Source organism: Artemia sp. Qi Xiang Cuo, chromosome 1 (genome assembly GCF_049724085.1).
Source record: "Artemia sp. Qi Xiang Cuo chromosome 1, ASM4972408v1, whole genome shotgun sequence".
Taxonomy (NCBI): domain Eukaryota; kingdom Metazoa; phylum Arthropoda; class Branchiopoda; order Anostraca; family Artemiidae; genus Artemia; species Artemia sp. Qi Xiang Cuo.
In genome coordinates, this window is record NC_142794.1 from 61435904 (window position 1) to 61460314 (window position 24411).

At 35.7% G+C, this 24411-nt stretch overlaps 1 protein-coding gene across 1 annotated transcript in view; it reads left to right on the plus strand.

The window, feature by feature from the left end:
• LOC148956556 (GPI-anchor transamidase component PIGS-like) overlaps positions 1-20658 on the plus strand; it is a 105989-nt gene extending 85331 nt beyond the window's left edge. Inside the window, exons 8-9 of the mRNA XM_089091206.1 lie at positions 8574-8797; positions 19729-20658. Coding sequence (XP_088947332.1) covers positions 8574-8797; positions 19729-19735 — 231 coding nt within the window. The 3' untranslated portion in view covers positions 19736-20658. The remainder of the gene's footprint in view (positions 1-8573; positions 8798-19728) is intronic.
• Positions 20659-24411: the final 3753 nt, after the last annotated feature.

Below are 24411 nucleotides of genomic sequence, written 5' to 3' on the forward strand. Positions count from 1 at the left end.
CACAAATATCCCCTTACTCCATTCACGTGGAACCTTCCCTATACTCCATATATTGGTGAAAAGGGCGATCCACAGAGAGGCATGTTCTTATTGAATACTTTAGTATTTCCGCTGGGATTCCGTCTATGCCAGGAGCTCGTCCGTTTTTCAGCTTTTTTGCTGCATACATGACCTCGGCAGAGCTTGACGGGTAAGTATTTATGTCAAGTTGTAAAAAGGGGATATCAGGTACATTTTCTCTGTCACTGGGTGTCGGTCTATTTAATAATTTATCGAAGTGGACCTTTCATCAATTTTATTAGGATCTGTAAAATCACTCCATTCTCGTCTTTTACCAGGGTGATTCTGCTCCTCTGTTTCCCGACCATCTCATTAGTCAGCCGGTAAACAGTTTTACAATCACCCTTTTTAGCAGCTTCATCTGCTCGTGCAGTATTAATTTAGAGGAAAAGTCTTTTATCCTTCCTAGCTCTCTTTTTCATTTCTTTGTCCTTCTCCTTGTAGAGAAGCTGTTAAGCTGACATTGCACACCGTGTGGCAGCAGTCAGTAAGATCTGCTTAAGTACCTTACGCTCATCAATCAAATTCCAGGTGGTGTCAGAGATCCTCCTTTCCTTTGGTTTCTTTCTGAACCCCAGTTTTTCTTCAGAGACCGTAGTTTATACACTTTTTACGGTGTCCCACTTCGTTCAATGCTTTCTGGTATACTAGCTTCCACTGCTAGAGAATCAAACTTATTTTGTATAGTTATACAAAACTCTCTGTGAACCGTACGGTCATGGAGTTAATCTGTATCTTAAGGTATTTTTAGGTTTAAACTGGGTTTATGATGGGCATGAAGTTTGATCTGCACGTGAGCGACCATAAGCGTATGATCGGACTATGGGTCAGCTCCTCTGTACCCACGTACATCTAAAAGGCTTGTGCGCCACCTGCGGGAGATCAAACAATGGCATATCTGATTCCGAGTTAAGCTGTCTGGTGACGTCCATGTGTACTTATGCACTATTTTGCTGTCGAAAAAAGTTGTGGCAACAACAAGATCATTACTTAGTGCATAGTCTACTAATAACGCGCCGTTTTCATTTATTTCGCAAAGTCTATGCTGACCTAGAACTTCAAGACAATACTGACGATCGCTTCCCATTTTTCCAATTAAGTCACAATGAACACACAGTACATCTTGTTGGGGGGTGTCTTTAGTAACAGCCTGTAATGTTTCATAGAAAATGTCCTTGGCATGCTCATCCGCCTCATTTGTAAGCGCATAGCACACGATCACTGAAAACCTCTTGTGCTCTGGAGGGACTCGAGTTGACATTATCCTGTCATTCACAGGTGTCTATTTGAAAAGCGATCAATGAGCTTTGGGGTACAACAGTATTCTTACCCCTGGTCTATGATGGGTGTCATCACCACTGCAGAATAACACATCGATCCTCTAGTTTCTCAAGGCCAATACCTTTCCACCGAATTTCACTTAGAACCAGTATGTCAATTTTGTTCTGTTTCATCTTTCTGAGAACTTGCTCGGGCTTTGATGACTGACGCATAGTTTTCACGTCACAGAATCCAATTTTCGTTGGTTGTTTCACAGTCAGGAATTCTGTCAAGGGGTGGGCTGGGTTCGTTATCAGGGAAGAAGATGAATCATCCGAGGCTATTGTCGACGTTTCCGTTGCTGGGTGTTTTTACAGCGACAGGTAGCAAACCTCATGCCCAACCCTCCTCCTTCTTCCTGGCTTGGGACAGGCTGTCACGTCAATGAAGCCAATGACAGGTGGAGTTTTCCACCATTCTAAATTCAATAGTGTTGACTTAGTGAAGACCGTTATAGTTTCGTGTTATATCTTATTATGTTATCACAGGATGCTAATCACAGGATGGCCTTGGAAATATACGGAAAGACTTGTTTGATTGCAAATTCTGAAATTGAGTACATTTGTTAAGTGACTAAACAGATTCGAGGGAACCTGGTGACCCTTCGTCCCCTGGGGGACCCCTATCCAAAAGGCAGAACTAGGACATTAATTTTTAGTTTTCCAAGAGGGATTTGAGATTTTCTGATGACAAGACTATTGAAAACCCCTTCCCTTCTCTCTGCGTGTGTGTTGGATCACGGCTGAATTTCAGTCTAGCTCTGGGCTCAAAGCTGATATGCATACGAAATTAAAAGTAACTATTTAAAATTCCGTAAAAAGAAAAAAAAATCAAGAATTTGGATCACAAAATCAACTTTTCCCTTGTTGTCTTCTGGATATTCAGAAGAGTTACAGAATTGTGATTTCAAGTTTTTGAAAAGGTAATTCCATGTTGTGCGCAAGTTCGGCATAAAATGGTCCGTAAGACGTCTACTTTCGGAGCTAGGATAGTTTCGTTTTTTTCTATGTGATACTTTTTAATTTAATACGAAATGAAGGGTTTTTTCTCTGAAGTCTGCTTAAATTTTGGAGTAGATTTCAGTGGTGTTAATTCACCAAAATCTAGGGGAGGGGAAAGGGTAAAGTATTTTTCAAACTCGATGTGGTCCGTTTTTCATATTATTTTTTTTCATTTTTTTCAATGAAAATCTCCTCATTTGACGTACCTGACAGATTTGATATCTTTTTCACCATTCCCTGATAAAAAAAAGTGTAGAATATTATTAGACCTTTTCTAAGCTTCAAAACACCGCTCAGAAAAATAAAAAAAGACTGTGAAAACCGTAGTGCTCCTGATCAAACTAGTTACATTTTATTCCATTTTTGGACAATATTATCTGTACTCTACATATACTTGAACAGTATGCATTATTATCAACTTACACATCAGACACATTTTTATCAATAGTTACGCTTTACATTTTTTCACAAATTTATATTTACAGTTACATTTAAACTAAAATTTTATCGAATGCAGAGTTAAAATATATGATTCTGATAACACTTAAGATAAAAAAAAAATGAGTAAAAGCCATCATATTTTTCTCTTGCTTACAGTTTTTGCCAAATGATATTTGCCTGTGGTTTTTATCTGAAGTACCAACAAAAAGTCTGGAACATTTAACATAAAAACATCAAAAACGATTTCGCCGAAAATTTAGGATACTTCAAAACTGTTTTATTCCTTGAGTTTTTATTATATGATTTTTAGTCAATTTTGAACAAAATGTCTATATAAAAAAATTCGATCGGACTTATTTGGGGAAAAGAGGGTTGGGGGAGGGGGCTAGTTGCCATTGGATTAGACCCTGGCGCTGCGCCGATGAGGGAAGACCGGTGGCGGTGGGGCCAAAAATAGCAGTGGAGGCGTGCTGCCGACACGCCGCCGATCAATGTTGACTGCAAACATTAATGCTTTCATCAGTTTTTCTCAAATCACAGCTTAAATTTACAAATTTACTTTCTCTGTTCATTGACAGTACACTTTCATAGGATACTCCACCTAGTAGCTACTGGAAGCAACCAAACTGTCATATTCTTGTTAAAGTCTCTCACCTCCCTTCACACTCCCTTTTGTATTTTTTCTAAAGCAGCCACATAATGTTCTATGAGATCCGTCTCTGCTTTAAATAAAAAAAAAATGAATTTTTAGGCTAGGCATCCCTGCTTTCAATAAAAAAATTCAAGATGTCATAATTTAAATATAATACTTCCCTAACCCCCCCCCTCTGGATACCTCCTTGATAGGATACCGTCTCTGCTTTAAATTTAAAAAAAAAAAATTAACTTTTTGGCATCCCTGCTTTAAAAAGTAAATCAATTTGAGGCATTATCATTGAAATATAATAACTCCCTACCCCCCCCCCTCTGGATACCACCTTGATAGAATACCGTCTCTACTTTGAATTTAAAAAAATTACTTTTTAGTGTCCCTGCTTTCAATAAAAAAAAAATCAAGGTACTATCACTTAAATATAATAACTCCCTATGCCCCCACCCCCCGCTCTGGATACCATCTTGATAAGATACCGTCTCTGCTTTAAATTAAAAAAAAAATTAACTTATTGGCATCTCTGTTTTCAAAAAAATTGAGGTATTATCATTTAAATTTAATACCTCTCTACCTCCCCCCTCTGGATACCACCTTGATAGGATACCGTCTCAGCTTTAAGTTAAAAAAAATAATTTACTTCATAATTAATTAGGTCACTATATGGTTCAAACAAACACGCGAAATAACGTTAAACAGCTTAGTGCTCCTTGAAAAAAAAATGAGGGTATGAGTAAAGGGGTACAAAGACAACAAAAAAAATATCGAAATTATTTAGATATACCTCAAATTATTGGAAAACTGAGTTATAGATTCACCGTGGCATTCAGCAAGATCCAATGAATCTATTACAAGGGGGCACACGCAAAAGCCAATTTAGGTCAGTAGCCTATGAGAAATCGGAAAATACTTAAGACGATGAACAAGTCCTAATGGAGGGCCCAGGGTCTGTCAAAATATTTCAATGGTTCCCAGGGAATTTGATGTCATTTTCTTCCGTCTCCACTTTAAACGAAAAAAAATAATTATCTTTTTGGCATCTCTGCTTTCAATTAAAAATAAATGAGGTATTATCAATTAAAAATGACAGCCTCCTATCCCCCCCCTATAGGTAATAATTTACAATTTCTTATGAATCATATTTTTGGGGTAACTTCCGTTTCAATCTTTAATTCCCCAACCTTGCAAATAGCTTAGTCTATAGCTAAATTTTGTCTCAATAGAAGGTTTTTTTTTTTGGGGGGGGGGGGTAAATTTTTTTCAGAAAGAATATTGTATTTTCTTTAATCTATCAGCCGTTCAACAGTTGTGTATTTAAAATTAAGAAAATCTTATCTAAAGCAGCAAAAGAAATCAAAATTATACAAACTTGTGATTAAGCTGTAGAAACAATCTTTCGACTATCAATTTCAAAATTCAACTAAAGCTGTATAATTGTGAATGCGTTCTATTCAACTTAAAAATAAATTCTTGACTACAAATGACGTAAGAAATAGCAATTGGGAAACTGTATTCGAAATTATTTAAACTCATTTCATAAAGACGATACTTTTTTTTTGTCAACATATGAAGAACAGTATATATTGCAATTGCATCTGTCTGGTTTTTATGCAAAGTAACAAAAGAGACGGGAATTAACGAACAAGAGAGTAGTGAAGAATTATGGTATGGACAGTAATATTCGGCTGGGAAAGTCACTGGTGATAAATCACTTGGGGTGGCACCGTGATTGGGTGATTTTCGGGGATTCGTGGAACCAAATTTTTTTTTTCGGGGTGACACATAGATTTTCGGGGAAATACCCGAAAATTCGGGGATAGTGCAAGCCCTGCTTGATTTCTAATCAAGAAAATCGAAATACTAAACAACACGAGAAAGAAAAGCTCCGACTTTGCGGTTGACGCACTAAAGAATTGCCGCGATATTCAGCGGTTGAAAATGTCAACTATGTAAGGGATAAAAGTTCTTCTATATCTTTTTGTGCAAACTCTTATTGGGGCGAGAAGGGGGATTTTTGTTGACACAGAACGCGGGAGACGGGGTCGAAGGGGTGAATATTGACCAGGGAAAAGGGGAGTTGTTCGAGGGTTATGAAGGGCATTGTTAGCAAAACACAAGGTAATTTTTGCTCTCCTTTCCTTAAGGGTGACAAGATTAGCTCTCCTAAAAAGGGAAATATAAGGTACTTTACCCTCATTGAAGATAATTCTTAGGCACCTTTTTTGTACTGCCTCTATTCTGTCCGATAATTCAATGGAAATGCCATGATGCCAAACAGGATAGGCGTACTCAAGGGTTGGGCGTACAAATGACAGGAAAATCCTCAAACAGTGCGATTTAGGGCATTTAAAATTTTAAGGAGTTTAAGGAGGGAAAATGCGCCATTTGCACGTTTTAAGATATCATTAATATGACAATCCCATTTTAAGTCGCTTGAGATGGTAACGCTCAGTAATTTCATAGTGGTAACAGAAATTTCAGGGGGGATTGGACAGGAGAAATAAGGGGGAGTCTCAGAGAAATTAGTAGTAAGAACAGTTGACTTTAAAGGGTTGACTTTCATATCATCAGTAAGAGCTTCGGCTGATTTCGACTCCAAGATGTACATTGGGCTGCTTTTGGAATTTTTGGAACATGTCTCTAAGACAGTTAGATCATCAACGAATTTCCATCTATCCGGGAAATAAACACCAAGGTTGTTTATCATTGTAAGAAATAAAATTGGACCTAAGAAGATTCTTTGGGGTAAACCTTTGTAAATTGAGAACGGATTAGAATATAGATTCATGTATATCACGAATTGCGTTCTATTAGAGAGGAAGGACACAATTTTTCCAATTAAATAAGGGTAATATTGAAAGTCATTAGATAGCTTTTCTAATATATAATGTGGTTGTTTAAATCAAAAGCATTTTGCAAGTCAACAGTGATAACATTGAGCCAGGTATTGGGCTTTTCTAGTGTGTTACATATTGTGTCCATAAGGTAAATAAGATAGTGGGTAGTAGATGTAGACCGTAGGTTTCCGAATTGTCTTTGGTCAATATTTGGGATTATCTTTACTTTCAACCACTCAGCTAAAAAGCTTTCATATAACTTCGAAAAAACTGGAGTAAGAGTAATGGGACGGAGACCATCAAAATCTTGATTGTTACCTTTCTTTTTTACGAGAGTAATAAAACCTAATTTCCAACAATTTGGAAATTTACTAGTAGAGGTAATTTCATTAAAAAGTAAGGACAAAGGCTCTGAGAGATTGTCGGCAAAGGCTTTAATTAGTACAATCGGAATGTCTAATGGACATGTACGGGATCGAAGACATTGGCGGCGTTCGGTCGATCCACCGGCGCGGCGCCGGGATCTACATCGGGTCATTTTTTACTCTTAAAAAGAGAACTTCTTCCATAAAACTCATCTTCCATATCGACCCCGAAGTTTTTTTTATCTGATTGTTGAATTATTTCAAACAAACAGGCAATCTCAAAATTTTGATTGTATGCATTCTGGTAAAGAGGGTGTGTGTGTGGGGGGGGGGGGGAGATAGAGGCCCTGCGAGCCCTTAGGACTCATAAAAACGTAGCTAGAACTTTGAATTTCTAATAAAATGAGCCACCTCTTAAGTTTATACGACCTCCCCTTACATAAAAACCTTATAAGCCCCCGGGCCATAACTTGAAACACTTGCCCCTAGGCTCCCGGGGTTTGTGTCGACCCCGGAGTTTTATTATCTTATGTTCGAAATATTTTTAACAATATTTCACCAGTATACCAGTATTTCTACTGAAGACGGTCACTGTACATATGATCGAAATATCTGGACTTTTGTACCTGTTTTTCACTGTCTAAATAAATAGATTTATCCCCATTTGAAATTTTATTTGTTCGTCTTAGAACGCCAGTGTGGTCTAAGAAAACAACACCTAATTTAAAGGTGTTACATCGAAAAAAATGGCTATCTCAAAATTTTTATCGGATGGATTTGGGGGGGAAAGGCGTGGGGGTGGGGGCTAGGTGCCCTTCGATCTTTTTTGAATCCCCATTCTGAAGTTTATATGAATATCTCTTCTATAGGAACCATATATGCCCCCAGGGCATAGCTTACAACGCCTGCCCCTGGGGGGTTTTGTCAACCCTGGAGTTCTTATTTTCTGATGTCTAAGCTATTTTTCACAAAATAGCTATATCAAAAATTTTATCGGATAGGTTTGGGGAAAAAAGGCGTGGAGGGGACTAGTTGGCCTCCGATCTCTTTTGACTCTTAAAAAGCGCACTAGAACTTCCAATTTCCAATCAAATGAGTCCCATCTGACGTTTATACGACGACCCCTTCCATATGAAGTGCTTTTGGGAATAGTATGTTATGAAATCCAGTACGACTGGGTTTAGTCAAGAAAGTAAATCTGTTTATTTTTATCCTTTGGGGCTAGCAATTTAACATTATGCTATTGAGATGATTAATAAGAATAAAATTCTACACAGAGACTGGCAAACTTTTATATATTTCTTGAAGTTAGACGAAATGAAAACTGTCATTGTAAAGTAACTATTTTTAAATTAAGGCTAAATCTGCAGGTATACCGTATTGGGCTTAATTTCTTTGCTTTTTTACAGATTTTTGTGTCCGTATTCTTATGAGAAAATCGTTTAAAATTGCAAAACATCTTCTGTGCATGACATTTTTTTTTCTCTGAAAGACACCTTATAGCGTCTAAGAGTCTCTATATGTTTTATTGCGTCCGTCTTTTATCTGTTTTGTTGTTTTTTTTCTTCTTTTTTTGATCCGCTTTTTAATTTGTGTTGTGTTTAGATCACTGTCCATCGCTTATGTTCAAAATCCCAGATTACCTCATAAAACTTGGTCCATTGAAACACATTCAGACAAAAAATACAATATATTAGTGGTTTTAAGTCTCTTCTGTGTTTATTTAATAACTGTTTTTGTAACCAGGTATTAGTTGGAAATGGAGATTTTCAAATCTAGTTTTTATATATACACATATATTTTTAGCAAGCCAACATTTTATAGAGTTTATTAAATGTAACATCTTGTAGTGTTGTCCAACAAATCCCTGTTAGTACTGTGTCCTTTTTCTCTTTTTTAGTCTCTAACTGCACTACTAGAGACCATAACCAACATTGTTATAAGCAATGATGTGGCTAGTAACGTCTCATCTTCATTAGAAAGTATCAAGAAATCATCTTGGCTCTTCGAAAAGGGACTGCTTAAAGAAAGCTATAGAGAGTCTCTTGCTGCTTCAGCGAGAGCGGATGCTGCCTTTTTTGATCCATCTATGCTTGCTCTGCTGTATTTCCCTTCAGATCAGAAGTAAGTCATGTCCATGCTTCTTTAAGTTACTAATAATGAATTGTTTATTCAGTTAGTTCTTTACTTGCAAAAAGTCATTTAAGTCACATGAGTATTAAGCGTCGAAAAATAGGTTCTAATTTTCATCGGGTCAATCATAAGACTTGATCCAAATGACCTTGATGTGAAAAATTCTAAGTAGATGCCTCAATTTCATTTATAATCTTCTTTTAATTGTAATTAATTTGTGACCGTAAGATCTACAAATTATACAAATACGTAGCAAAATGCTGAGTACTTTTGGGTTTGCTTTTTTTTTCAAACTTAATGCTTGGAAAACTAAAATAAAATTAAAGAGTTTCGAGTCAATTAAATCAACTTCAACACACTTTGCCCAGTTAGAAAAAAAAACAAAAGAAATATACCAACAACAACAAAAAGACCAAATTCGCGCCTCAAAAATCCCGTCTATCACAAGCTACGCAGAAGTAGTGGTAGCTCGTGATTTCCAATCAAACTATCAATAAAATTCAAATAACTCATGCTTAAACAAATATCCGACCGCAATCCAGAGGCATCAGCTCCAGAAGAAACCATAAAAAAAAACTCAATTATTAACGTGAAAATTTTCGACATACTTTTCGTAGATACCATAAGAGTGGGAGGTTCGTATAGGCTCTGGGAGCGGGTTCTAGACCCTCTCATAAAGTATCAGAGTGTTGAAGTCAGACCGCAAGAATGGAGTGTAAGGAGTATATAGGCTGTTGGAAGTGTGCAGATGATAAGTCGATTGATCAAAAACAAAAAATACATTATTACATAGGGCAGCAAGAAGATGGCCATGCAACTATAGAAGTTGAAAGAAGCATACGACAAAAAATAAAGATTTCAAATCAAGCAGGAGTTTGAACGAAGAACGGTCAGTTTCCTTAATATTAGTCCTTGCTTTATCATAAACCTTTGGATGTGGCTTCTGTGACCAGAGGAAGGTTTGAAATCCAAATAACAAGACAAAATGGAACATAAGACTGAACTATGCTTTAGAAAATAATTTTAAAAACTTTTCCTGTTATTAGGCGTAGTAGCTTTCTAATGATTCCGAGACTCTTGGAGACTTTCATCTTGCTCGAGTCAATATATTACTCTAATTATAGATTTTCATTAAGTTAGATGCCTAGTTATCGAACATAACGATCCCTAGTCATATTAAGTTCTACCGGGTGTGCCAAAAATACTGTCATTAGCAAGACGAAAATAGCGACGAAGACCACACTGCCTTTCCATAACAAACAACAAAAGTACGAAGAACAAAAGGGAAATCTTTTTGTAAGACAGTGGAGATAATTTGAATGAATATTTCGGCCCTATGTCCAAGGGCCGTCCTCAGCAAGACAAAAATATATGAAAGAAAAAAGACTCACAACAACATGCGACCAATAAAACCAAAAAAGTGAAAAAAAATTTTCAAAGCAGTCCTAGCATCCTTACTTCAGCGAAGTTCAACCAGGACTGATAAAAAATAAGGTAAAACAAGGCGATTCAATGAGATGAAAGAAAAATAAGTTAAAAACACGTTCTTATTGCTAATCCAGCCTTTTTGGCAGCTAACCTCAAAGGTATTTTTGTGACCGGTTCTGTGTTAATGTTTATTGGTTTTTTAAAATATTTTGTAAGATCATTTTTAATTAAATTTTTGTATAGAGCATTTAGTGTATAATAAATGCAAGTCCCTATTTAAGGAAATATTATTATTCATCTTAAGTTTGATTTCAATTGATTCTCGGACTACCTGCTTTATGCCCAGGTCATTGCTAATAAGGGTGGATTCATCAAAAAGTATATTATGGCTAAGATTTTCAAAAATATGGCTCCCTAATGGAGAATCAAATGAAACAGTGGAAATATTAGAATTTAGAGCTTTGACAACATCATCTTTATGCTGTTGTTTGCGCTTTTCTAAATTCTGGTGTATTCTACCTATATAATATTTGCCACAATCGCATGGTATTTGATAGACCCCTCTTTGGCGAGTAACTGGGGTTTTATCTTTACCATAATTTAGAAAATTTATGATTCTAAAATTATTTGTGAATACTACATACAGATTCTTTTTTGTGCAAACTTTTTTAAGATTTGTAGTGATTTTTGGGATAAAGGGGAGGTAAATTATGTTTAAGGGCTTGTCAGACATCTCACTTGGTAAACTATCATTAATTTTACGGGAATGTCTTTTCAGTCTACAGTTAATTACACTATTAATAAATAACATAGGATACCCATTTCCAAAACGTATGTCCGTGATAAAGTTTAATTCTGCTGTGATGTGGGAATCAGAACAAATATTTAGGGCACAATCGACGAGGGATATTACGACTGCTCTTTTAACTTGGGGGGGGGGGGTTTGATCTAAAATGCAAATATCTATTATTTTGTGTTGGTTTTCTATAAATAGTAAAATTGAGTTTATCGGAGCTACGAATAACTAACACATCTAGGAATGGGATTTTATTTGCGATTTCGATTTCTAAAGTAAACTGTAAATTTCTACCGTAAGTATTAAGGTGATCTAAAAAAACCTTAAGCTCATTTTCCCCATAGTTCCAGAGTGAAATTACGTCATCCATGTAGCGTCCCCAAAAGATATGTTTAAAAAAATACGAATCTAATGCCCAATTTTCAATATGTTCCACATAAATATTCGCCAGTAACCCAGAGAGGGGCGCGCCCATCGCTAAGCCATTAATTTGCTGGTAAAAAGAATTACGGAATTGGAAATACATTGAGTATTTGTTACATAGTTTAACCAAGGTCATTAAGACATCACAATCTATTCCTGCTGCTGAAGCTTCTATTAAGTGATAATTTTCTTTGATTTTACTTTCTAATAACTGCTCAGATGCTGTGACATCAATATTTGTATACATTGAAACAAAGTCAAAGCTACTTATAATTGTATTTTCTGAGATATTTACGTTTTTGAGTTTTTCAACTAAATCTACCGAATTACATATATATGATTTTTGAGATTAAAGCAAAGGTTTAAAGGCTGTATATAACTGGTTCCCAATAATGGAGGTGGGGGCTTTCGTAAATGCTACTATGGGCCTTAAGGGAATGCCATGCTTGTTTAATTTTGGTAGACCATAAAACTTTGGGCAAAAGCTACCGCGGGGGAAAAATTTATTATATTGTTATGGGGTAATTTTACTATTTTGTTTTAATCTTTTTAACTCATTTATAATTGTGTTTGCAAATTTATCAGTATCATCGTGGGTTATAGTTCTATAAATTGTCTCGTCATTTAAATGAGAATATTTGTGTATCGTCATCTGTCGTATCCATGAAAACCAGAGAATTGCTTTTATCTACTTTAGTTATAATAATGGATGAATCATTACGGAGATTAGATAGTATTTTTAGGTCATACAAATTTTCCGTTTTTTTAATGACGGGAAAATTAATCTTTTTTTGATTGTTGTAAATGGTATCTATAAGACTAGCTCTAACTTCATCTGGGTTGGGTATAAATGTATAAAATTTGTGCACAGAGGATTCTAGAGAGGAAATTAAATCTGCCACAGGGACATGTCTTGGAAGAAAAGAGAATTTTGGACCTTTTTTGAGAATTTGAATTTCCTTTGGTTCAAGCGTTATAGAGGATAGATTAACAACAGCCGGTCCAGGAGTGAATCTTGGAATATACACTTGGAATACTTGGAATCTTGGAATATACACAAATTTAATTAAAAATGATCTTACAAAATATTTTAAAAAACCAATAGACATTAACACAGAACCGGTCACAAAAAGACCTTTGAGGTTAGCTGCCAAAAAGCCTGGATTACCAATGAGAACGTTTTTTTAATTTTTTTTTCTTTCATCTCATTGAATCGCCTTAGTTTTACCTTAATTTTTATCAGTACTGGTTAAAATTCGCAGAAGTAAGGATGATAGGACTGCTTTGAAAAAAAAAAAAATTTCACTTTTTTGTTTTTATTGGTAGCATTTTGTTGTGATTGTTTTTTATTTCATATATTTTTGTATTGCTGGGGACAGCCCTTGGACTTAGGGCCAAAATATTCATTCAAATTATCTCCTCTGTCTTACAAAAAGATTTCCCTTTTGTTCTTCGTACTTTTGTTGTTTGTTATGGAAATGCAGTGTGGTCTTCGTCGCCATTTTTTTACAAGGCTTAAGCGCAACAAAGACCGTATCCGATGTCGATCTGAGTTCAAAAAAGATTTCAATTGACGACTGGAGCTTGCAGGCAACAATCAAATATTTAAAAAATTCAAGGATCCTAAAGAAGTTAAACTTAATGGGATGGAACGGGAATTTTGAGGTATTCCTTTTGCATACTTTGTTTCCCTTTGAAGTTTCTTTTTCTCTTTCGAATTTTCTGTTTGTTTTTCTTTATCTTTTTAGCCTCTATTTTTCTATTAGTTTTACGGATGATGGGTGACAGATTGCCAAAGATTGTTCTTTTTGACCATCCATCTGGGGTCAAACAAAATTCAATCCCCCTTTTGTCCCCGAATGGGGTGGGAAGAGATCATAAGGGAAGAATTCAAAGGAAATTGGAACTTAACTGGAGGGAATAAAAAGTAAATATTTGAATTGAGTAGTGTAAAAGCCCAACAAGATGGAGCATAAACTAACTTTTAAACAAGGATCTGCTAGGTCATGACTAGAGATCTTGAAGATAACTACTAAGCAGGGTTGCCACCCGGTGACAGAAGTATTACTAGATTTTAGTGATTTCCTAATTGATTTAGTGATTTTCTTCAACAATCTAGTGATTTATATGCAAATTTAATGATTTTTTTGTTTAGGCAATACTAAAATCACTAGAAATGGTGCTAAATCACCAGGGGTGGCAACCATGCTACTAATTCGGTCTCCTTCTAGACAAAATTAAGAGAAAGATCGCCAAACGCTTTTTGACAAACTTTAAGTAAAGAGTGATCCTTGCCAATCATAAATAAAACTCTAAAAGAAGGAATTTCAATAGTAATATATGAAGCAAGAGAATCCGCTTTTATGGTGATCCCAAATACATGAGAATTTATTAATTTACAAGCATAAGTTATAAGCACCCATCAAAATTTATAAGCATACGAAAATATATATAATTTTTGGTAAATGCGAAAACCCACATAAAAAGAGGAGTAATCTCGATAAAAATTAAACTGTCAAATTCAGCTTATCTGATAACCAAGAGTAAAGGATCCAAGCCGCTATTTCGGTGGTTACAGCACACTTTCCCTAATATTATTTAACAAAATTTCGCATTCTTGATTTAATTGAATAAAAAGATTTGTTTTTTTCAACTGAAAGTAAGGAGCAACGTTAAAACTTCTCGTTCCTCGCTCGTGACACTTTTGGACAAAAAGTCAAACTTCAGCGTAAAGAACCAGTGGTTGAGGAAAGCAGGCCCCTAATCTACGAATATTCTGGTCGTTTAAGTTTTAACATTGCTTCTTAATTTCGGTTGAAAACATTCGTTTGATTGTTTGTAAAATCATGTCCTGGCCCATCCGAGATATTATGTGGGGTACCATCCTCAAATACCCGATTTCTAGCTGTTAAATTCGACATAAAAATTATTGTCAATCGACTGGTAGCACCCCGCTTTTCCATTTTTCTGCTTAAGAATAAAAATGCTGGATTGTATTTAAAATTTTGGCCAAAATTTGGATATTTTCGATGAACGGTAGGTTTTTTAAATAAATCATTAATAATATTTTTACTTCATAATTTTGGGGGGACGGAGAAGGGTATTATTGTTCATATGGATAGAAATTTTGTGTATCTTTTGTAAGTGCCTGAAGCCATCGTGACCTCTTTAATCGTGACCTCTCTGGTTTTTAAATTCATTATATATATTGAAACATTATATAATGTTTAAATACATTAAAACATTGCATATAAATAAGAAAAGAGAAATGCTGCCATTCAAAATCGCATGAAAACAAAATTTCCGGTACCACTTGCCACCACCACCCCCAAAAAATTCCCTGGTGAAGGTCATGATGCCCCACGTCAATTTTTCCACCTCTGTGCTGGCAGGCTTGTGAATGTGATATTTTATACTCATAGAAAATATTTTTCGCAACGGGAGGGGCAATATAGCCCCTCTTTATTACCACTAATAAAGGTGTAAACAAAAAATATTCCCGGGAATCAAAAAGGATTAGATACAAGTTTCAAGCCAACTCCACGTTTCAAGCGTCAAGTATAAGTTTCAAGCCGTGGGACAATCGTTTTGGTTACTTGAAAGCGACCCTAGAACTTTTAATTTGTGTTCAAATAGCTCTTTTCCGATTTTCTAGGACCATCAGTTGGATATTTTTGCCCTTAAAAAAAAAAAAAAAAAACGACAAACAAACAAGCAAAAATACTTCCGCGATGTTTTTTCTGGAAAAAAAAATTCCCCGTTTTTTGTATATAAGACATTGAAACCTCTACGGAATGATTTTCTGATATGCTGAATCTAACGGTGTGATTTCGATCAGGATTGCTTACATTTTGGAGGTGTTTCCCCTTTTTCTAAAATCAGGTATATTTTCTCAGGGTTGTAGCTTGTCGTGGGTAACGTTAGACCTGATGAATCTTATAAATTTGGAATTCAAATTCAAATTCACTTTATTTTCTTCTAAATATTCTTGTTAACAAGAAACATAAAAGTAGGAGTCAAACAATGTAAAAACACTTACAAAATTAAATTATTTAAACTTGTTTTAATTACAATTTTTCCGGGTCTCCATTGTGCGCTTTACATAATATGGAACAAATGACTTCAGGTACCGCTCGGATGAGTGGATCGGCGGTCGTTCCAGCGTTGCTGCGTTTTTTTTTATTTCTCTGAGCCTCGTAGAACGTTGACTTAGGCGCGCCTCAAAATCTGGAAGTAGATCGCGGTGTGTTTCAGACTCGAGGATTTTTCGTCCCATGACCAGTGTGTGCCTTCTCTCTTTGAGGGACTCCAACTTCAGAACTTTGATGCTCATCTCATAGTCAACGTAACCACTCCCCAGTATTATTTTGCAGGCCCTTTTCTGCAATCCTTTAATTTTGTCGCTTTGATCTATGGTCAGTGCGCTGTGCCACACTGGGAAGGCATATTCAGTGAGCGGTCTAATGTAGCATTTGTAGCATACAACCATGATCTCAGTTTTCATCCTAAAGCGGCGAAAGTAGGCAAAAGATCTTAGGTGGAAGGCGGTCTTCGATACGATTGACGATACGTGGGTATTCCATTTCAGATCGGCATCCAGGTGGACACCCATGATCTTCACCGTTTTTACAGCCTTCAGCCCACCACATTGTGGGTCTGGAACTGGCCATTTAAGGAAATTAACCCTAAATAGGACTATTTTTTCCTGGCTGAGTGTAAGTTTCACTAGGTTTGTTTCATCCTCGATTTTTCTCATTACTGTTAGGATTGGGTCTGGCTGTAGGCTCTGTGAGAGAAGTCTGAAGAGGAGGGTGGTGAGATCGTCAGCGAATTTGTAGCGTACCATAATCTCGCACAAAAGTTTGTTGATCACAATAAGGAAGGCTAAAGGGCCTAACTTCGATCCTTGTGCTGCACCGCAGGTTAGCTCCCTGATGTTTGACGTTTCGCCATTGGGAAGTTGTGCTTTCTGTTTGCGGTTCGTCAGGAAACTGCCAACAATTCGCAAGACAATTGGTCTTGCTCCAAGGTAAGTTGCTTCGTTGATAACAACTGAGTGGTCGAGTAAATCGAACGCTTTCACGAAGTCCGCGATGATGCAGTCAATATAAGCACCGTCAATCTCCAGATGTTCCAGGATGTCTCTGATGAGGCGGATCAGGTAATGGACAGAACTATGACCTGGACGAAAGCCGCACTGCCGAGGATCAAGATTTTCACTAATATCTTCGAAAAGCCATTTGAAGACAATTCCTTCCAGGACTTTTGAGAAAATCAATGTCTTTGAGATGGGTCTTAAGTCATTTGCAGATTCGACGAATGATTTTTTCGGTATAGGAATGACCACAGCAGTTTTGAATCGTGTCGGGAAGGTGCCCTCACTCAGGCATTGGTTTACTACGGCAGTAAACGGTACCGCAAGCTCGTTGCTGCATGCTTTGATCAGTTTGATCGGCAGTTCTCCAGGAAATGAGGCGTCAATTCTTTTGATTCATCGATTTTTATCAAAATCCTGTTTTTAAAGTTTTGGTAACTAATAGCACCGAGTTACTCCTTGCTTACAGTTTGTTACCACGAACTGTTTGACCCCAAGTTTTTAGTACTGTTGAAAAGCTTCTCATTCTAAATAAACGGCACTTATGTTGCAGAAGTCGTCCTTAAAGAATACGGACAAAAAGTCAAATTTTAGCATAAAGAGCGGCGTATTGAGGAGAGGGCAGCCTCTTTAATATACGGAACAATTTCTGTTTGTATTAAGTTTTGACATTGCTCCTTACTTTCCGTTAAAAAAACTTTTTTTATTTTATTTCTGATAAAATAAAAAAACGTTTTTCATTTAATGTGGGCAAATTCCTCTTCCTCTGGAATGTAAATTTCCCCCTCTTTCGACCAAAAATTTCTCCATGTAAAGTTCCTCCCGTACAAAATCCCCACCAGCCGTGGGAAATTACCCCCAGACAATTCCATCCTCGCTGCAAGTTCCCCCGCAGAACATTTCTTGCTTATGATTCCACCGGAAAATTTCTCCTTAGTATACTTTTATTTTAGAAAAGACCAGTCATTTATTTTAATTCTGATCGTTTTTTCAAGTCTGCCAGAAATAACCCCTATGTACAACATTTCCTCTGTACCTCCCCCCCCTAAATGGAAAAGTTTCTCCAGTGGAAAATTCCACATGGATAAATCCTCCTAGTGATAAGTCTCCCATAAAGAATTTCTTCTTATGATAATTCCCCCATTGGGAATTCTTGCCACGGAATAGCCCCCTCCCCTCTCCCAAGCAAAATGCTCAAGACAATTCTAATCCCACTGGAAACCTCCCCCGGACAATTTCCCCAGAACATCTCCTCATGTAAAAATAGGTCACTAAAGAGAAAATAAAATAAATACAACGAACTTCGCATATGAATACTAGGAAACTCCCCTGTATAAATTTCCCTGGAAAGCTCACCCGCCCGACCAATAAATTCTCCCTTTAGAGACCATCCCACCCCCCTGAAAAATGACTGCATACTTCCCAATAAAAAATTGGCTATTATAATTAACAATGGGCGAACTTCATAACTTGCAGCCCTTTCCCCAGGGGCTTTGGGGGGAGTCCTCATTCCCAAAAGCGTATTTTTGGACGTTTCAATTATGCTAAACAAACAGATATCTCAAAATTTTGATGGGACGACTTTGGGGAAAAAGGGAGGCTAGTTCTCCTCCAATTTTTTTTTGTCACTTAAAAAAGACGCTAGAGATTTTAGTTTCCGTCGAACTGAGCCCTCTCTCGATCTTCTAGGACCATACAATCACCCCTGGGAAGAACAAAGAAAAAATCTACAATAAACGCACGTCCGTGATCTTTCTTCTGTCTAAGACTTTTTGGGGATGTCTTCCCTCTTTTTTGGAAATCAGGTAATTTTTCTCAGGCTCGTAGCTTTTGGCGGATAACAATAAACTGAAAGAATTTTATATATTTAGAATCAGCATAAGAACTCAATTTCTTTTTATACATCTATTGTTATAAAAATTCCATTTTTTGGATACTCGATTATTGCTGGACCGAATCACCCTTACTTACAGTTCGTTACCACGAACTGTTTGATTCTTGATATTGACGAAAGTAACAAAAGTGATGAATATTAAAACCTCAGAACCGCAAACCTGATCACTAGTATGCGGAATCAGATGATAAAATAAATTAATTTTCCTAATTATTGCGAGGATTATTAGAGTTCCTATCAATACAAGAAACAAGATAACTTAGAACCTCTCTTTACTCAAGCAAAATCTTGGCTGAATAATATTCACTTTAACATATAAAGCTGCTTTGTATCCTCTGTTGACAAGAGAACTTACCAAAGAGTAGGCGAGTGCAGGGGTGCCGACTGGGGACAAATGGGGAGAGGTAATTGTATCCCTAGGTTATTTTGCACCCTCACCGCTAGTATTTAATTCTGTTGGTTGATGACGATGTAAATGTATGACAATGTAAGACAATTAAGAGTATTAGCATTACCAAGTTTGCTTCTCGCCGCTGATACATTTGTTTATTTAATATAAATGAAACTTTACGTCAAGTTATGTTATTTACAAATATCTTACATAGAACAATAATATTGCCGATTAAGAATTACAACTAAGCATAAATTATGACATAAGTAGGTAAGCGGTAAGTGGTAAGTAGGTAAGCCTAAAATTTAAATGGAGAAAGAGTAAAGAACATTTAATCCTCTCACAAGGAAAATCTGGCCCGAGACAATATCATATTGTACTACAAAGAAAACATGCGAAATTTTACTTAATCTTATTTTCTGAAATTTGTAATATCATCTAGCACTACAGAGGAAACTTGAATAAATCCACAACCAAAAAAGAAGATAAGAAAACTTATCTACTTACCAAAATTACGTAAAGCTTATTTCAATCCTGGGTAATTTCACAAAACAATAAACTGCTGAATATAATAGCAGTTTATATAATCATTCATTACATCACTATCTAAAGCAAAAGCAAAAAAAAAAAAAAAAAAAAAAAAAAAAAAAAAAAAAAGACGGAAAGCTAAATTTACTTTTGCAAGGCAAGTTAATCCTTTCTATAAGTAATTAAAATAATAAGGCTAAATTATAGAGAAGAGGGAAATGGCAGAAAATATAAAATGAAGAGAATATGTTACTTTCCCCCTTCTTTAGAGGCTATGGAGTCTTTGTGGGGATATGCAGTGTTGTATATTTATTGTGGTTTGTTGGTTGTTTTGTTGTTGTATTAAATATTATCCTATCTTTTCAAGAACGTAACAACATTGGCGGCGGTGGCCTCATATTTTGAAAACTCATCACTCGAGAGCCTTGACCTCTCCAATTGCAAGTTTCACGTAAAGCTTCAACGACCCGAAAAAGGGATCACAAGAATAGTGTCAAACCCACAAAACGGAAACAACCCTAAAAATAGTGCATCATATACAGACGAATACAATGCCACTTGCCAAAAAGTGAAACAGATATGTGAGTCAAGGAAAAATTGGAAATATCTCTCAAGATTATGCCTTGAATCAACTGAAGTGTTTCTGGTAGCAAGTGATGAAAAGAAAATTCTTATAAAAGGATCAGACATGCCTGTTTTTCTTTGTTATTTTACAAATATGAAGGAGCTGAATTTAAGTGGGTTTAAATTTCACAAAACAGATGCACTGGCTGATGTACGTGCCCACAAAATGATTTCGCTCAATGACGAAGCATCAAAAAAGTTATTTTTCGAAAGTTCAAAACACTTCGGGAGCTCTTTAGAAACACTGTATATAAGCAACTGAAATTTTACATGAGCCTGTCCTGAAATGACTCACAGTGCTATCATAAAAAGTTTGAAACAGTGCCGAAAACTGAAATCAATTTTTGCCAATTCTGTAATATCTGAGACTGTTCCAAAATTCTCACCGATAACTTCCTTCATAGCAGGAATGCCCAAACTAATTAAACTCTCATTGGAGTGGTGTCAACTAACAAACGCTGACGCAATGGTTGTTGCTTCAAAGCTGATTAAATATTGGAAAGGCGATTTACTTCATATCCAAACAAGATTTGTTAATGACGATTTTGTTGATACTTTTCTTCGGCCTTTGAAGCTTACGAGTAGATTCCGCGTGGAAAGTTTAATGCAAGGTCAAATCAAGATCACCCGAAAATACTTTTGTATCAGCTACTGCAAAACTAATAATAAATAAATTATTTTATGAAATTAACCGTTTATTGATTAGACGAAGCTTAACTAAAATAATACTTTTCTGGCTTTAATAGCATACGGGTAGATTTACGTATAGATTACTGTGTCACAGTAGTGTGAGCCAGTGTGACAGTCAGATCACAGAAATATGACCCATTTCTTGTTCTTAAAGGAGATAAAAACAATATTACTAATTTTTAGTAAAAGCCATGTTTCTTGTGACTTGCTAGGGCTATTCAGATAAAACATGAGGAAAACGTTCCAAAAAGAATTCAAATGGAATTTTGGGCTAATCATCACTTTTATAACCTAGGTAATCAAGGATTTGTGTCTTCCAGTATTTAAAATTATTTAAAAGACAATTTTCTCAGACCATTATTGTGTTTTATCTCTCACGATATTCTAGGAGCATTGGGTCAATACGATCACCCCTGGAAAAAAAAATAAAAACACATTCGTGATCTTTCTTCTGGCAAAAAATACAAAATTCCACATTTTTATAGATAGGTGCTTGAAACCTCTACAGTGGAGCAGAAGAATTTATAGCAGCAGCCCGGAACAATCTAATTTAATACTCTAAGTCGTTCTTGAAATATTAATAAGACGTCATATAGACAACGAGGATGCGCATAATGTCTTCTGATTTAGTTTAAAGCAACAAAAACTGTTCTTAAAAGCTCCTACTTTATGCCCTGTCTCAGTCCTAAGATATCCCGCATGAATATCTTGACAATCTGGATGCACTTAAACTTTTTTGATTTAGTTCAATTGTAGGAGTAATAGTAGCAGTAGAATTAGTAGCAAAAGTGGTATTAATAATGATAGCCCTGGAAGTTTCACCTTAATGCCCTAAGGCGCTGCGAGATTATTGCTAATACACCATTTTGGTAACTCATACGTACAGGGTTTGTTTTGATCCAGTTCTACACGACAATCACGGTCCCTGAAAGTTTTAACCTTAGCATTAGCAACAGCAGTAGTCATAGTAGCAGAAGTGAATGGAGGAGCATTGGAATTGGTATTAGGGATAGCAGTTGTAGTAGAAATAATATTATTTTATTTTGTGCCTTTTCGGTCTAGTTCAGTATCCCTTCTTCATGCGCTGATAGTTGTAGCTTACATATACGGTAAAAAGTAAAAATATCGATATTTTATTTTCGACATTCGATAATCGGTGTATTGCTTTCGATATTTCAGATCAGTTTTTTGCTCAGATTAACTCTTGGTTTTGCCAAAATCCAATAACAAAAATTGTAATTAAAGAGTATTTTGCACATTTTTTTCTGAACACAAAACTGCGATTATATGAATCAATATCATAAAAACCCAGATTTGGAATTACTCGGGCTGGGGTTAAAGAAAAATAAAATACTGGCTATTATTGGTTATCCAAAACCAGTAACATATCAATATTTTTCCCTGAGAATTGGTTCAGTGATTATATAAAAAACATGTTTTTTCAAGGGAAAACCCCTCCTCCATACTTCGCTGTCAAAGTTTTTTGTATTTAGAAAAAGTTCTTGCTTTAAATAAACGGCCCTTGTCTTTCAGGAGTTGTTCTGAAAGACTTGCGACAAAAGTCAAAAGTTAGCATAAAGAGCGAAGTGTTGAGAAAGGGACACTCCCCTTCATATACGGGAAAATTTAGGGAAGTTCCCCCCGCTTAAGATTCTCCTTCCCCCAAACAATTCCATCCCTGCTGAAGATTCCCGCCAAAAAAATGTCTTGCGGACAATACCACCTGGAATATTCTTTTTAGCCTAGTTTCATTTGAAAAAAGACTTCTTTTTTTTAATTTCTAGTCGTTTTTCAAATCATACCGAAAAACTGTGGAAATTTTTCCTAGAAACTCCTCCCCCTCTCAATGTCCAATGGGAAGTTTCTCTCGTAGGAAACTCCTATGGAGAATTTCTCCCGCAGAAAATCCCCCAAAAAATTTCAAACGCTTTGAAAATTTTCCCCGGGCAATTTCGCCAGAATATCTCCGCAGATAAAATTGAATTGGTAAAGAGAAAGTAAGTCAAATAATAAGAATAATTCTGATAAATTTTCTAGTCTAAAGCTTCCCTTTAAAAGTTCCCATCCGGAGACTTCCCTATCCACAGAAAATGCTTCTCTTGGAAAATTCCCCCTCCCTGAAAAGTGTCTTTTCTTCCCAATAAAAAATACAATTCTTAAAGAATTGGGACAAAAAGTCAAATTTAGCGTAAAGAGAGTGGTTTTGAGGATAGGGCATCCCCCCACATATACGTAATAATTTCTTTTCGTTTTAAGTTTTAACGTTGCTCTTTACTTTAAATTGAAAAATCCTTTTTTATATTTAATTTCTGGTCGTTTTTCAAATAATACTGGCAAATCTGCCTCTTCCTTCAATAGGAAATCCCATTCCATCCTCCAAAAATTCCTCCTTGGAAAGTTCCTCCTGCGTAAAATCCACCTTCCCCAGGAAATTCCATCCCCGCTGAAAATTAAACTCTAAAAATGTCTTGCGGGCAAATTCGACCTGAAAATTCTGTTTAGCCTACTTTCATTTGAAAAAGACTTGCTTTTCTTTTGATTAATTAAAAAAACTTTTTCCACAAAATAAGTTTTTTGAAGAAAAGTAAAGAACTCCATTAAACAAAAAATGAGCCAAAATAAAATTTGCACTTTACTGAAAAAATACAAATGAATGTGCATTGTCAGTTTAATCTACATATACTGATATTTAGTAATCAAAACGTTAATATTATTTTGTTTATTAAAGTTATATTAAAGTTATATTAAAGTTATATTAAAAGTAAAAACATTTATATTTTTTTCAGTAAAGTGAAAATTATGTTCTGGCCTTGGGAAGGCATAGGGGTTTTGAGCCCAAATTATGTTAATTTCTGCTCGTTTTGAGTTTGACTTGGTTATTTATTGTAATTTCTGTTCGCTTTGGGTTTCATTTATTTATCGATGCTGATGCTATCGATGCTAGATTATTTGATTTTATTTTTGCTCATTTTTTGTTTAATGGAGTTCTTCACCTTGCTTTGAAAAATGTATTTTATGAAAAATTTTTTTTAATTAATTACTGTTCTTTTTATATTGACATAGTCTTTTCAGGGAAAAAGAAAATAATACTTTAAATCTCTTCGTTTTTTTAAAGAATTTATAGTTTGGCATGCTGTTTGTATGCTGGGGAAAATTTTCAGCAATTTTTAACAACATATACCCTTTTAAAAAACTGGACACAAATAGTAGTGTTTAATTTAGTTTCATACCTCCTCTAGTCGATTTGAAATGGAAAACTTGATGCCATTCGCAAAAAAATCTGTTTAATTTCTTTGATAGCTTGGATACACTTACGCTACTTTGATTTGATTAAATTTTAAGAGCAGAAGTAGCCCCGAAAGTTTGAACATAATACCCTCAGTCGTTCTTTTTGATACTGCTGAGATGTCTTATTGGGAATTAGCATTAACACAGTGCATTTTGATTTAATCTTAAAGCAACATTTATGTTTTAAACATAAAGGTAAATGGGAGGGTGGACGTGTGAGGGGGATTAGTTTCCCTCCAATCACTTTTGACTATTAAAAAGGGCATCAGTCCTTTCTATTTTCAATCGAATGAGCCCTTTTCGAAGTTCCTACGACAACTCCTTCGATACAAAGTGCCCTGGTCTGAAGAACAACAACAACAACAAAAAAGTTATACATTATACCCACATTGATCTTTACTATAAAAATATCAAGTCTTCCAATAACTTTCGACTATTAAAAAGGGCA